General features: G+C 45.7%; 1 protein-coding gene across 4 annotated transcripts in view; it reads left to right on the forward strand.

The window, feature by feature from the left end:
* Window positions 1–16,664, forward strand: part of FBXO15 (F-box protein 15) — a 660,886-nt gene that overhangs the window by 342,375 nt on the left and 301,847 nt on the right. For all 4 annotated transcript variants that reach the window (XM_063923380.1, XM_063923382.1, XM_063923379.1 and 1 more), the window contains exons 5-7: window positions 19–258; window positions 2,188–2,397; window positions 11,718–11,838. In XM_063923380.1, the coding sequence (XP_063779450.1) occupies window positions 19–258; window positions 2,188–2,397; window positions 11,718–11,838 (571 nt within the window). The remainder of the gene's footprint in view (window positions 1–18; window positions 259–2,187; window positions 2,398–11,717; window positions 11,839–16,664) is intronic.

A 16,664-nucleotide genomic window follows, 5' to 3' on the forward strand; every position in this document is an offset into this window, starting at 1 on the left:
TGTTTCATTTCCTTCCAGCCTAATATGGTATAATATTTTTTGTCTAAGAAAAAAACTGCGCTGGGATTGCATATCTGTAAACTCGTTGGGGAAGAAATTAGCTGAGACTACATTTACTGATAAACAGCAAGGCTATTGGAAGAAAACCTACATAAATGAAATAATAGCTGGTAGAGAAAATAGAATTAACAAAATTTTGAGATCTGCAAAGAATTACAGTGCCAGTGGAGTGCCGGCTAATATGGAAAAGGCAGTAAAGTAAGTACAGTAATACAAACATTTGCAAATATTTTTTTGTTTTCTTTTATACATATATATCTAAAAATTCCTGCAGTTTTAGTAACGATGTTTACCGTATATATGTTTAAAAAAAAATAGTTTTTTTTTAAAGCATGTCCAGACTATGGGGGTCATTCAGATATGATCGCTGGGCTGCTAATTTTGCTGCCCTGCGTTCAGATAGTCGCCGCCTCCAGGGAGAGTGTAATTTCGCTGTGCAAGTGTGCGTTCACATGTATATGCCGAGCTGAAAAATTTCACTTTGTGCAGTCTGTGCGCAACCCAGGACTGACTCCTACAGTGCGATGAGAACAGGCTGATCGGTGCCGGAGCTGACATCCGGCATCCTCCCTGAAAACGCTTGGGCACCGCTGAGTTTTTCCGGACACTACCTGTAAACGCTCAGTTGCCACCCACAAATGGCCTCTTCCTGTCAATCACCTGGCGAATGCCCATGCGATCGCATACGCAATTAGTACCTGATCGCCCGCTGTGCGAAAGCGTACAGCAGCGATCAGATCTGAATTACCCCCTATGGGCAGGTAGACTACTGTGAGCTAATTGATCCCCTGTTAAAATTCAGTTAGCCCCGAAGCCAAGAGATATCAGGGATTTTTGTTTTCACCTGCCTCAGTGGGTCAAAAAAAAACATCCACGGTAATTTAGGGATTAATGGGTGTATGACCCTGTTAACACATGAATCAGTTAACTTTTCATTGATTCTGTGCATTAACACCCATTAACAAGCTACTTTAATGAGTGTCAATAAGGCTATCGGGCAAAATCGGACATTAGAGTCCGAGGCTACCCCCATTCCCCCCTATGAAACAAATCTTTTAAGTCATAATTTCTTTATAACTCAGGTTTAGTCTAAATCAGGGTGGGTAGTTCATACAGATGTGTCCTCATAGACCTAACCTCATTTTGCTAAGTGTCACAAGACACCTACCATGAGTGATCCTCGCTAAACAATGTAGCATTTATCTTAGTAGTTTGATGTAACAAAACCGCTTCCTGAGACTTTACTGTCTAATTTGATATGCAACACTTGTACATCTGTGTGCTATGGAGTATAAATCTGTATACGAAGTACAACAGAACTTGGCGTGAAAAAAGCAGCAACCTCTTCATCATAGCACTTTGTATACATATTCAGATTCAGTCACACACAGATGTACAAGTGTTGCATATCAAATTAGTGCAGTCTCGTGAAGCAGTTTTGTCTATACCGATGGAGACTAAAAGCAGATTTGAAAAAGATGAGTGTGCAAACAGAGTCGCATGCTACCGAGAAGGGATGTTTTGCGAGACTGATCAATAGTGTATGAGGACACATTTATAATTTACAAATATTAATATTGGCTTATATTTAAAGACAAAATCACTTTGTGATATACAGACCCTCATACACCGACTGTCTCTATGCCATACGGCACAAGATGCCTGGCGTGACTAAGCTGCTCCAAGAGTTGTAGCTTACCATCTTTTTCTTTGAATTTTGCATATTATTTCCATGGCAGATGCAGAGAAACACCAATAACAGTGTACTAGAGACGCTGGGTCGCACATGAATCCGTTTTAAAACACATACAAAGTCGCAGTTGAAGCACAATGGAACTTGATGGTATGAAAAACTGCCTCTACTGTATCGCCACTACTGCATATACAGATTCAGACTCATTCACACACAGATATGCAGATGTCACACATAAAATTGATCAGTGCAAGCTACCAAAGACGTTTTGTTGCTCTCAGTTGATGCTCTGCATTGCTGAGTCACCTGGCATGCAGTGAGATGCTGTTTGGCAGGACTGAAACCATTGTACGAGGACACATCTGTATTGAAACTAAATGACCATGTTTTGATATTACTTATATGGTCTCTCTATTCTCCGTGGTAATTTCCAGGATGTCTGGATTGATTTGGGCCCTTACATTCAAAGATGTCAATGGAAAGGAAACAGTCATTGAGCAGACTGATATTCAGTTCCGAGATACATCCCTTACTATAACTTGGAATAGTTATCTTTGGCCGGTCTTTACCTCCCTGACCACAATTCAGCTACATGGAATTACACCAGTTCTAATTGATAAATGCTTGGGCCCTTGTAAAATTGGGTATGTATAATATTTAAAACTTTCACTATAATTTTAACTTGTTTTATATTTGTTCTTCTGACTTGCAGGAACTACAGCAGTACTGTATGTTAAATATCTACGTCATGTATTAATCAGTCACTTTCATTTTTATGACCATTATATACTGATCACTCATCCTCATCTTGCATTTCTTTTTGTGAAAACTACAGTATTTAAGCTTTCCTCTGTGACAGCTCCTTTAATGGATAATGATTGAGCTCTCAATTTCAGCTCTGTAGGATATTAACTGCCTGTGTCATGGGCACATAAAAATTTACATTGTAAACTTACGTGTGTGTATATGATATCCTTTCTAGCTGCTTGCTTTACACATCTCTTATGCTGCTTAGTCCTGATGATGGTCCCTTGGGGTCCAAAACGTTTACTGTCTATTTATTAATAAATTGATCCTTTATTTGGCATACATACGATATCCCGGCATCCAGTCTGCTGGAATCCCAGCGGTGAGACAGTGAGTCCCCTCGTGACCTCGCTGTGCTCACCACTTATCGGTCCTGGTGGCTTCCTTCGCTCACCATAAGTTATATTCCCACTCGGTTGGTGGTGTGGACCATGGTATATTGACTGCATCTGGAGTTTGTGTGTATATACATATATACACACTCCATAATTTGCACTCAGGTCTGCAAAACATTGTGTGGTATCTAAAAATAAAAAATGAAAATATGAATTATTCACTATTTAAATATTTTAGACTTCAGTTTTTTTTATTGCGGTTGAAGTTCAAATCTTGGGGTACACTGACTTAAGGACTGGACTGAGAGGCCACTTCTAAGGTTCTTGACACCTTTTTCACTCACCTAATAACGTGGTTGCTGAGACAGACCTCAGACGCAGTGTACTACGTACCTCACTGACATTTTCCACCATGGGAGAGGAGTCTGAAGACAAGCCATAAATGAAGACAACGAGACACAGTCATCCAGCTGTGCCAGACAACTGGGTCAGAAGCTGGAGTAAGTCTGTACTGGAGCTGATTTTTTTATTTTCACCAACTATAAATTCTAGTTTTCTAATTTAACCCTTTCATGCATAGAGGCCAATACAGTGGACAGCTGTTTTAAGTCATTGTCTTGTGACATCACTAATGCAAGGTGTCCACCTCTTTGAGAAGGTATGCCACCTAATGGCAGCTTTTAATTCCTACAAAAGAAAAAAGTCAAAATAAAATGGCTGAGATAATTTCAACAGCACGAAGCACTTCAGGGCATACATGGTCTACTTTGCCAGAACCAGCAGGAGACTCCCCATTTCTCTATCGTCCTAGTGGATGCTGGGGTTCCTGAAAGGACCATGGGGAATAGCGGCTCCGCAGGAGACAGGGCACAAAAAGTAAAGCTTTACGATCAGGTGGTGTGTACTGGCTCCTCCCCCTATGACCCTCCTCCAAGCCTCAGTTAGATTTTTGTGCCCGGCCGAGAAGGGTGCAATCTAGGTGGCTCTCCTAAAGAGCTGCTTAGAAAAGTTTAGCTTAGGTTTTTTATTTTACAGTGAGTCCTGCTGGCAACAGGATCACTGCAACGAGGGACTTAGGGGAGAAGAAGTGAACTCACCTGCGTGCAGGATGGATTGGCTTCTTGGCTACTGGACATCAGCTCCAGAGGGACGATCACAGGTACAGCCTGGATGGTCACCGGAGCCTTGCCGCCGGCCCCCTTGCAGATGCTGAAGTAAGAAGAGGTCCAGAATCGGCGGCAGAAGACTCCTCAGTCTTCTAAAGGTAGCGCACAGCACTGCAGCTGTGCGCCATTTTCCTCTCAGCACACTTCACACGGCAGTCACTGAGGGTGCAGGGCGCTGGGAGGGGGGCGCCCTGGGAGACAAATGAAAACCTATTTTGGCTAAAAATACCTCACATATAGCCTCCGGAGGCTATATGGAGATATTTAACCCCTGCTAGAATCCGTTAAGAGCGGGAGACGAGGCCACCGAAAAAGGGGCGGGGCCTATCTCCTCAGCACACAGCGCCATTTTCCCTCACAGAAAGGCTGGAGGGAAGGCTCCCAGGCTCTCCCCTGCACTGCACTACAGAAACAGGGTTAAAACAGAGAGGGGGGGCACTAATTTGGCGTTAGAAATATATAATAAAGATGCTATAAGGGAAAACACTTATATAAGGTTGTCCCTATATAATTATAGCGTTTTTGGTGTGTGCTGGCAAACTCTCCCTCTGTCTCTCCAAAGGGCTAGTGGGTCCTGTCCTCTATCAGAGCATTCCCTGTGTGTGTGCTGTGTGTCGGTACGTGTGTGTCGACATGTATGAGGACGATGTTGGTGAGGAGGCGGAGCAATTGCCTGTAATGGTGATGTCACTCTCTAGGGAGTCGACACCGGAATGGATGGCTTATTTAGGGAATTACGTGATAATGTCAACACGCTGCAAGGTCGGTTGACGACATGAGACGGCCGACAAACAATTAGTACCGGTCCAGACGTCTCAAAAACACCGTCAGGGGTTTTTAAAACGCCCGTTTACTTTAGTCGGTCGACACAGACACAGACAGGGACACTGAATCCAGTGTCGACGGTGAATAAACAAACGTATTCCTTATTAGGGCCACACGTTAAAGGCAATGAAGGAGGTGTTACATATTTCTGATACTACAAGTACCACAAAAGAGGGTATTATGTGGGATGTGAAAAAACTACCGTAGTTTTTCCTGAATCAGATAAATTAAATAAAGTGTGTGATGATGCGTGGGTTCCCCCCGATAGAAAATTAGGGGCGGTATACCCTTTCCCGCCAGAAGTTAGGGCGCGTTGGGAAACACCCCTTAGGGTGGCTAAGGCGCTCACACGCTTATCAAAACAAGTGGCGGTACCGTCTATAGATAGGGCCGTCCTCAAGGACCAGCTGACAGGAGGCTGTAAAATATCATAAAAAGTATATACACACATACTGGTGTTATACTGCGACCAGCGATCGCCTCAGCCTGGATGTGCAGAGCTGGGGTGGCTTGGTCGGATTCCCTGACTAAAAATATTGATACCCTTGACAGGGACAGTATTTTATTGACTATAGAGCATTTAAAGGATGCATTTCTATATATGCGAGATGCACAGAGGGATATTTGCACTCTGGCATCAAGAGTAAATGCGATGTCCATATCTGCCAGAAGATGTTATGGACACGACAGTGGTCAGGTGATGCAGATTCCAAACGGCACAAAGGTGTATTGCCGTATAAAGGAAGAGGAGTTATTTGGGGTCGGTCCATCGGACCTGGTGGCCACGGCAACTGCTGGAAAATCCACCGTTTTTACCCTAAGTCACATCTCTGCAGAAAAAGACACCGTCTTTTCAGCCTCAGTCCTTTCGTCCCTATAAGATCATATCTGCCCAGGGATAGAGGAAAGGGAAGAAGACTGCAGCAGGCAGCCCATTCCCAGGAACAGAAGCGTTCCACCGCTTCTGACAAGTTCTCAGCATGGCGCTGAGACCGTACAGGACCCCTGGATCCTACAAGTAGTATCCCAGGGGTACAGATTGGAATGTCGAGACGTTTCCCCTTCGCAGGCTCCTGAAGTCTGCTTTACCAAGGTCTCCCTCCGACAAGGAGGCAGTATGGGAAAAAATTCACAAGCTGTATTCCCAGCAGGTGATAATTAAATTACCTCTCCTACTACAAGAAAAGGGGTATTATTCCACACTATATTGTGGTACTGAAGCCAGAAGGCTAGGTGAGACTTATTCTAAAAATTTTTTGAACACTTACAAAGGTTCAAATCAAGATGGAGTCACTCAGAGCAGTGATAACGAACCAGGAAGAAGGGGACTATATAGTGTCCCGGGACATCAGGGATGCTTACCTCTATGTCCCAAATTTGCCCTTCTCACTAAGGGTACCTCAGGTTCGTGGTGCAGAACTGTCACTATCAGTTTCAGACGCTGCCGTTTGGATTGTCCACGGCACCCCGGGTCTTTACCAAGGTAATGGCCGAAATGATGATTCTTCTTCGAAGAAAAGGCGTCTTAATTATCCCTTACTTGGACGATCTCCTGATAAGGGCATAGTCCAGGGAACAGTTGGAGGTCGGAGTAGCACTATCTCGGATACTGCTACAACAGCACGGGTGGATTCTAAATATTCCAAAATCGCAGCTGATCCCGACGACACGTCTGCTGTGCCTAGGGATGATTCTGGACACAGTCCAGAAAAAGGTGTTTCTCCCGGAAGAGAAAGCCAGGGAGTTATCCGAGCTAGTCAGGAACCTCCTAAAAACAGTGCATCATTGCACAAGGGTCCTGGTAAAAATGGTGGCTTCCTACGAAGCAATTCCATTCGGCAGATTTCACGCAAGAACTTTTCAGTGGGATCTGCTGGACAAATGGTCCGGATCGCATCTTCAGATGCATCAGCGGATAACCCTATATCCAAGGACAAGGGTGTCTCTCCTGTGGTGGTTATAGAGTGCTCATCTTCTAGAGGGCCGCAGATTCGGCATTCAGGATTGGATGCTGGTGACCACGGAGCCCAGCCCGAGAGGCTGGGGAGCAGTCACACAAGGAAAAAATTTCCAGGGAGTGTGATCAAGTCTGGAGACTTTTCTCCACATAAATATACTGGAGCTAAGGGTAAATTTATAATGCTCTAAGCTTAGCAAGACCTCTGCTTCAAGGTCAGCCGGTATTGATCCAGTGGGAAAAACATCACGGCAGTCGCCCACGTAAACAGACAGGGCGACACAAGAAGCAGGAGGGCAATGGCAAAAACTGCAAGGACTTTTCGCTGGGCGGAAAATCATGTGATAGCACTGTCAGCAGTGTTTCATCCCAGGAATGGAAACTGGGAAGCAGATTTCCTCAGCAGGCACGACCTCCACCCGGGAGAGTGGAAACTTCATCGGGAAGTTTTTTCCACATGATTGTAAACCGTTGGGAAATACCAAAGGTGGACATGATGGCGTCCCGTCTGAACAAAAAACGGGACAGGTATTGCGCCAGGTCAAGAGACCCTCAGGCAATAGCTGTGGACGTTCTGGTAACACCGTGGGTGTACCAGTCGGTGTATGTGTTCCCTCCTCTGCTTCTCATACCTAAGGTGCTGAGAATTATAAGACGTAGAGGAGTAAGAACTATACTCATGGCTCCGGATTGGCCAAGAAGGACTTGGTACCCGGAACTTCAAGAGATGCTTACAGAGGTCTTATGGCCTCTGCTGCTAAGAAGGGATTTGCTTCAGCAAGTACCATGTCTGTTCCAAGACTTACCGCAGCTGCGTTTGTCGGCATGGCGGTGGAACGCCGGATCCTAAGGGAAAAAGGCATTCCGGAAGAGGTCATTCCTACCCTGGTCAAAGCCAGAAAGGAGGTGACCGCACAACATTATCACCACATGTGGCGAAGATATGTTGCGTGGTGTGAGGCCAGGATGGCCCCACAAAGAAATTTCAACTCGGTCGTTTCCTGCATTTCCTGCAAACAGGAGTGTCTATGGGCCGCAAATTGGGGTCCATTAAGGTTCAAATTTCGGCCCTGTCGATTTTCTTCCAGAAAGAATTGGCTTCAGTTCCTGAAGTCCAGAAGTTTGTCAAGGGAGTATTGCATATACAACCCCCTTTTGTGCCTCCAGTGGCACTGTGGGATCTCAACGTAGTTCTGGGATTCCTCAAATCACATTGGTTTAAAACCAGTCAAATCTGTGGATTTGAAGCATCTCACATGAAAAGTGACGATGCTCTTGGCCCTGGCCTGGACCAGGCGAGTGTCAAATTGGTGGTTTTTTCTCAAAAAAGCCCATATCTGTTTGTCCATTCGGACAGGGCAGAGCTGCGGACTCGTCCCCAGTTCTCTCCCTAAGGTGGTGTCAGTGTTTCACCTGAACCAGCTTATTGTGGTGCCTTGCACCTACTAGGGACTTGGAGGACTCCAAGTTGCTAGATGTTGTCAGGGCCCTGAAAATATGTTCCAGGACGGCTGGAGTCAGGAAAACTGACTTGCTGTTATCCTGTATGCACCCAACAAACTGGGTGCTCTTGCTTCTAAGCAGACTATTGCTAGTTGGATGTGTAATACAATTCAGCTTGCACATTCTGTGGCAGGCCTGCCACAGCCAAAATATGTAAATGCCCATTCCACAAGGAAGGTGGGCTCATCTTGGGCGGCTGCCCGAGGGGTCTCGGCTTTACAACTTTGCCGAGCGGTTATTTAGTCAGGGGCAAACACGTTTGTAAAATCCTACAAATTTGATACCCTGGCTAAGGAGGACCTGGAGTTCTCTCATTCGGTGCTGCAGAGTCATCCGCACTCTCCCGCCCGTTTGGGAGCTTTGGTATTATCCCCATGGTCCTTTCAGGAACCCCAGCATCCACTAGGACGATAGAGAAAATAAGAATTTACTTACCGATAATTCTATTTCTCGGAGTCCGTAGTGGATGCTGGGCGCCCATCCCAAGTGCGGATTGTCTGCAATACTTGTACATAGTTACAAAAATCGGGTTATTATTGTTGTGAGCCATCTTTTCAGAGGCTCCGCTGTTATCATACTGTTAACTGGGTTCAGATCACAGGTTGTACAGTGTGATTGGTGTGGCTGGTATGAGTCTTACCCGGGATTCAAAATCCTTCCTTATTGTGTACGCTCGTCCGGGCACAGTACCTAACTGAGGCTTGGAGGAGGGTCATAGGGGGAGGAGCCAGTACACACCACCTGATCGTAAAGCTTTACTTTTTGTGCCCTGTCTCCTGCGGAGCCGCTATTCCCCATGGTCCTTTCAGGAACCCCAGCATCCACTACGGACTCCGAGAAATAGAATTATCGGTAAGTAAATTCTTATTTTTCCAAATAGTGCCCCGCACCCCAGGAAGAGTGGGTTCCCCTCATGGATCCCGCTCACTTCCTGGTGAAGTTGGCAGAATGCAGAGAGAAATACCAAAATGTTGCTGGCCATCAGGAGGGGATGGGGCCTAAAGATGCAGTTCTATGGTAATAGTGTCATTTTAGCCCCATTCCCTATTTAAATATGAGCAAACTGAAGTTTTTTACTGCAAGGGGCGGGACCCAATAATGCAATTAGCCTGGCCCCACCCTATCACTGCCCATCGGTTTCTCCTCTCTGGGCTTTTTCAGGAGAAGACACTTCAGGCATCAGTACGTATGCTTCAGGAATTTCTGCAAAATATTTTTACTCCGTTAGCAGAGCTGTTAAAAAAAAAAAATAATTCAAGGAAATTGATATTTAGGACATGTAATGGAAGATGTTTGATCAAACACTCAATTTATTTTTTTTTCACAGTAAATTAATATGCATACTGCATGCACGGCTTATCCTGGCATGTATACCTAACCTAAATATTTTCCTTTATATAATAGCCATACAGTATATGGCAGTTTTGAAAATCATTATGTGTTATCTTAACTTATTCAAATTGTAAATTATTTCAAATTTTTAGCATTAGTAGCAGCTGTGGTAGTAGTGGTGTAAGTGTACAACTGATTTCCTCTTCCCACTTTGAAGGAAGGTGATATAGCGTGTATAACCACCAACTTTACATGCCCTTTCTATGCCCCAGAATTCCTTGCACTCTGGAGTGCAAGCCACAAAATATGCAGGTGTGCCGAGTTCCCCCCTTAGCACTATGCTGAAATGCTGATGTGTGAGCATCCGCTTTTTTGCTCAGTATTCAGAGCTCAGTAGAGGTACTTATCAATCCTCTATGAGTCACAAACATGTTCCTCTGCTCTGTGCATATATTGGGGGAGGTAGATGATGGCTAATGCTACAGTGTTAACTCTTGGGGGAGGGCGCTATAGAGAGACTAATGGGAATGAATAGAGGTTGGGGGAGATGATATTATTGTAAGTACAGGTATATGGCCATTAGGATGGTAGGAGATCATGCCACAGTGATGTGCTAGGCAACCCTTTAAAAAAAAAAAGAATAATGCTGTAAATTGAGGTTAACTTAGAAAAATATTATTTATTTGCAAAAAAAATTGCAAGTTAAGTGGTTAAAGTCTGATGGAAAGTCAGACGTTAAAGGGAATTCTATAAATGGAGAGCGGCATGGGATAATCTTAAGGAGTGTGAAGTCGTTGTTAGAGTAGGTGAAGCAGAGGCAGCAGATGTAGTCATATCTTAGACAATCAAAACTTAGACCCCAAAATGTCGACTGTTGTACTGTTGGCGTGTTCAAAATGTCAATAAACCAAAAGGTCAACATGAACATAGAATTGACAGCTAAAATGTTGACATTAAATAATGATGACAATCAATGGTCGACATTTTAAAAGAATATCTAAATTTCAACTGTATGAGAAATAAATTCTAACCCAGAGGCAGGTGTGATATGAGTATTTTGTGGTAAGGATTTTGTTGTATGAAGGGGTGATTTTTGGCGAATGCTTTATAACTGGTGTTAGACTCTTTCGGGTAGATTCAAATGTTTGAAAAGTCAGTTGGGAGTCTGTTTTTTCCTATCTAATAGAAAGGAAAAAACAGACACCCAACCGACTTTTCAAACATTTGCATCTTCCCCTTTGGGTGGAATTCAAATGTTTGAAAAGTCGGTTGGGTGTCTATTTTTTTTCCTGTCTATTAGATAGGAAAAAACAGACTCCCAACTGACTTTTCAAACATTTGAATCTCCCTCTTTGTAGCTGGAATTAGATTCTGGGGTGATATGATGAGCCAACCTAGGGATTGATAGAGTGGAGAGGTGAGTGAGCAATTTAGTGCTGATTGAAGTAATGGTAGTTGTTTGAAGGGAATGCCATATAGGAAGCTGTTGCAGTAGATGTGGGTGGCTAGAGAAAAGTAATAGTTTTAGTTGCATACAACTTCCATTTATATACAGCTAGTGTTTGTATTATGCTACAGAAAAAGTAAATTAAATTTGAAGTGGGAGAGAGTGACTATGTAGCAGAACAACCAAGCATAACCGTATTACTTCACAGACCAGGCATTGCTGTAAGGTCACATGTACCAAATTATTCTAGCAGATATTTTTGTTTTGGCTTAATAACTTTAATTGCAACAAAGTTATAAAGTTATTAAATGTTAGTTTGTTAAAGCCACCTATGATTGACAGCTTTACCGGTGGATTTGTAAATGACTAATGTGAAACAAGCCAGGTTTAGCATTTATTACAGCCAGTTTAAATCCTTTGGTCATAGTTGGTAATCAGCGGCTCCAACAAGCCATTGTTTAGTAAGTCTACCCCACATTGTTTCAAAGTGGCAATGAACTTTAACTATGGATCTATAATCTGTTATATGTGTTGAAAATATACTGTGTATTTGGAAATTAAAATAATTTATTTTTTTCTTTATATCATGAAGACTTCGAAGGCTTTCACTCATTGTGGAATATAACTTGATGGATCCCAGGAAATGTATTGGCCAGGACAAGCATGTTAAACTACTTTATTTTAAGCCTGGTCTATTGCTTGGATTGTGGAAGGTAACCTTTCAATCTTTTTTTCAGATTTCTTGACATTGTTTTGTGGTTATTCTGTATGTGAATTCGAGCGGTTTAATTTTCAAGTACTAGTGAATGTGTTTGAAGGATAAATATAATATACTTATAAATATAGGCTTTCTGCAGCGGGGTACACTGGGTTCCTCAGGGAATAACATCGGGGTGTAGAGTAGGATCTTGATCCGAGGCACCAACAGGCTAAAAGCTTTGACTGTTCCCAGAATGCATAGCGCCGCCTCCTCTATAACCCTGCCTCTGTGCACAGGAGCTCAGTTTTGTAGTTGGTGCCATGCAGTGCAGGCATACAACAGGCAGGGCTGCTCAAGTAGCCCTCAGAAGCGCTTTTTTAAGTAAAATTTGAAGACTTCAAGGGCTGCAGCAGAGACACTTGAGTGTTAGATGTCAGTCAGACATCTCCTGCTGCAGCTCCATCACCTCCCCCAGCGGCGCTGTATACTCCCGTGCCCTGGTTGCCAGGTACTTACAGCGGAGGCTCCGGTTTTCTTCAGTCAGGCACACACACCACCGCAGCTCTCCTGGATCGCGTGGCCGCACTTAAGGAGGAGGTAAGAGGGTCCCCCAGGCGGGACTCGCGATCTGGCGCGGCCGGTGGGAGGCGGGCCGCGTGCGCTGGCGTGGACACTGTGGCAGTACAGGGACCCCACTTGACCACCAGGGCAGGGGCACAGGTCGGTTTTACTAAAAAAACGTTTTTATATGGCCCACAGCAACCGGTGGTGAAGTCCAGCAAGGGGATAAGGCTCTGACCTGTAGCCCCTCCCCCAGGGCGCCATTTAGAGTAAATGTTCCCACCCTGGAGCTGCATATCTCTCTCTCCCTCGCTCCCTGTCAGCGTTTATGGACCATTTCCACAAGCTGAGCTGTTCCTGGGACTATTTGGACAAATCCTCCTCTGTAAAGCCGCCTGCATGTCAGCGCTGTGCATTTTACAGGACACTTAAGTATTCTACATGTCTGCTGACAGTGTTAGTTAAGAAACAGTGCATTTAGTCAGGGTTATTTAGTACAAGTACCCTGTGATATACATCCAGTATTTACTGTGCATTGATATATCTATTGATTGTATAGCCTTACTTAGTATTACTTTGTATTGCTAGTCCAGTGCAGTTTTATTGCATGTCATAATTTCTGCATTGTACATGTGATTGTGTGTGTGTACATATACAGCTGCTGCGTGACTACCATTCTGTGTATCTCATTCAGAGTGCTGTAGCTATATTCTGTACCCTGTGGGGGCTAAGTACGTCAGGGTTATTGTTTAATATAGGTGTTTCACAGGATATACTTAATGAGTATTTCTCTGACGTCCTAGTGGATGCTGGGAACTCCGTAAGGACCATGGGGGAATAGCGGGCTCCGAAGGAGACTGGGCACTCTAAGAAAGAATTAGGACTACCTGGTGTGCACTGGCTCCTCCCTCTATGCCCCTCCTCCAGACCTCAGTTAGAATCTGTGCCCGGCTCGAGCTGGTTGCACACTAGGGGCTCTCCTGAGCTTCTAGTAAAGAAAGTATTTGTTAGGTTTTTTATTTTCAGTGAGATCTGCTGGCAACAGACTCACTGCAACGAGGGACTTAGGGGAGAGAAGCGAACCTACCTGCTTGCAGCTAGCTTGGGCTTCTAGGCTACTGGACACCATTAGCTCCAGAGGGATCGAACACAGGCCCAGCCTCGGTCGTCCGGTCCCGGAGCCGCGCCGCCGTCCCCCTTGCAGAGCCAGAAGCATGAAGATCTTCACGGAAATCGGCGGCTGAAGACTCCGGTCTTCATTAAGGTAGCGCACAGCACTGCAGCTGTGCGCCATTGCTCCCTGTGCACACCACATACTCCGGTCACTGATGGGTGCAGTGCGCTGGGGGGGGGGGCGCCCTGGGCAGCAATTAGAGTACCTTAAAGTGGCTAATCACACATAATATAGCCTAAGAAGCTATATATGTGTTAAATACCCCAGCCACATTATTATTATAAAAGCGGGAGAAGTCCGCCGAAAAAGGGGCGGGGCTATCTCCCTCAGCACAGTGGTGCCATTTCCTCTCACAGCTCCGCTGGAAGGACGCTACCCAGGCTCTCCCCTGCAGTTTCCAGGCTCAATAGGGTAAAAAAGAGAGGGGGGGGCACTAAATTTAGGCGCAAATACTATATATATATATATATAGCGCTGTGGTGTGTGCTGGCATACTCTCTCTCTGTCTCCCCAAAGGACTTTGTGGGGTCCTGTCCTCAGTCAGAGCATTCCCTGTGTGTGTGTGGTGTGTCGGTACGGCTGTGTCGACATGTTTGATGAGGAGGCTTATGTGGAGGCGGAGCAGGTGCCGATAAATGTGATGTCACCCCCTGTGGGGTCGACACCTGAGTGGATGGTTATGTGGAAGGAATTACGCGACAGTGTCAACTCCTTACATAAAAGGTTTGACGACATAGCAGATGTGGGACAGCCGGCTTCTCAGCCCGTGCTTGCCCAGGCGTCTCAAAACCCATCAGGGGCTCAAAAACGCCCACTACCTCAGATGGCTGACACAGATGTCGACACGGATACTGACTCCAGTGTCGACGACGATGAGACTAGTGTACATTCCAACAGAGCCACCCGTTACATGATTACGGCAATGAAAAATGTGTTGCACATTTCTGACATTAACCCAGGTACCACAAAAAAGGGTACTATGTTTGGGGAGAAAAAGCAACCAGTAGTTTTTCCCCCATCTGATGAGTTGAATGAAGTGTGTGAAGAAGCGTGGTCTTCCCCCGATAAGAAATTAGTGATTTCGAAAAAGTTGCTAATGGCGTACCCTTTCCCGCCAGAGGACAGGATACGTTGGGAGACATCCCCTAGGGTGGATAAAGCGCTCACACGCTTGTCAAAGAAGGTGGCACTACCGTCTCAGGATACGGCCGCCTTAAAGGAGCCTGCGGATAGAAAGCAGGAGGCTATCCTGAAGTCTGTATATACACACTCAGGTATTATACTGAGACCGGCTATTGCTTCAGCATGGATGTGTAGTGCTGCTGCTGCGTGGTCAGATTCCCTGTCTGATAACATTGATACCCTCGACAGGGACACTATATTGCTAACCATAGAGCATATTAAAGACGCAGTCTTATACATGAGGGATGCACAGAGGGATATTTGCCGGCTGGCATCTAGAATTAATGCAATGTCCATTTCTGCCAGGAGAGGATTGTGGACTCGGCAGTGGACGGGTGATGCAGATTCTAAAAGGCACATGGAGGTTTTGCCTTACAAAGGTGAGGAATTGTTTGGGGACGGTCTCTCGGACCTCGTTTCCACAGCAACAGCTGGGAAGTCGACATTTTTACCCCATGTTCCCTCACAGCCAAAGAAAGCACCGTATTATCAGGTACAGTCCTTTCGGCCCCAGAAAGGCAGGCGGGTTAAAGGCGCGTCCTTTCTGCCCAGAGGCAGAGGTAGAGGGAAAAAGCTGCACCATACAGCCACTTCCCAAGAACAAAAGTCCTCTCCCGCTTCCTCTAAGTCCACCGCATGACGCTGGGGCTCCACAGGCGGAGCCAGGGGCGGTGGGGGCCCGTCTCCGGAACTTCAGCGACCAGTGGGCTCGCTCACGGGTGGATCCCTGGATTCTACAAGTGGTATCTCAGGGGTACAAGCTGGAATTCGAGACGTCTCCCCCTCGCCGTTTCCTCAAATCAGCCTTGCCAACAGCTCCCCCAGACAGGGAGGCAGTGCTGGAGGCGATTCACAAGCTGTATTCTTAGCAGGTGATAATCAAGGTACCCCTCCTTCAACAAGGACGGGGTTACTATTCCACAATGTTTGTGGTACCGAAACCGGACGGTTCGGTGAGACCCATTTTAAATTTGAAATCCTTGAACACTTATATAAGAAGGTTCAAGTTCAAAATGGAATCGCTCAGGGCGGTTATTGCAAGCCTGGACGAAGGGGATTACATGGTATCACTGGACATCAAGGATGCTTACCTGCATGTCCCCATTTACCCTCCTCACCAGGAGTACCTCAGATTTGTGGTACAGGACTGTCATTACCAATTCCAGACGTTGCCGTTTGGTCTGTCCACGGCACCGAGGGTATTTACCAAGGTAATGGCCGAAATGATGATACTCCTTCAGAAAAAGGGAGTTTAAATTATCCCGTACTTGGACGATCTCCTTATAAAGGCGAGGTCCAGGGAGCAGTTGTTGGTCGGCGTAGCACTATCTCGGGAAGTGCTACAACAGCACGGCTGGATTCTGAATATTCCAAAGTCGCAGCTGGTTCCTACAACGCGCCTACTGTTCCTGGGGATGGTTCTGGACACAGACCAGAAAAAAGTGATTCTCCCGGAGGAGAAAGCCAAGGAGTTGTCATCTCTAGTCAGAGACCTCCTGAAACCAAAACAGGTGTTGGTGCATCACTGCACGCGAGTCCTGGTAAAGATGGTAGCTTCCTACGAAGCAATTCCATTTGGCAGGTTCCATGCAAAGATCTTTCAGTGGGATCTGTTGGACAAGTGGTCCGGTTCGCATCTTCAGATGCATCGGCTGATAACCCTGTCTCCAAGGACCAGGGTGTCTCTGCTGTGGTGGCTGCAGAGTGCTCATCTTCTAGAGGGCCGCAGATTTGGCATACAGGACTGGGTCCTGGTGACCACGGATGCCAGCCTTCGAGGCTGGGGGGGCAGTCACACAGGAAAGAAACTTCCAAGGACTATGGTCAAGCCAGTAGACTTCCCTACACATAAATATTCTGGAACTAAGGGCCATTTACAATGCCCTAAGTCAGGCAAGACCCCTGCTTCAACACCAGCCGGT

Source organism: Pseudophryne corroboree, chromosome 5 (genome assembly GCF_028390025.1).
Source record: "Pseudophryne corroboree isolate aPseCor3 chromosome 5, aPseCor3.hap2, whole genome shotgun sequence".
NCBI lineage: Eukaryota > Metazoa > Chordata > Amphibia > Anura > Myobatrachidae > Pseudophryne > Pseudophryne corroboree.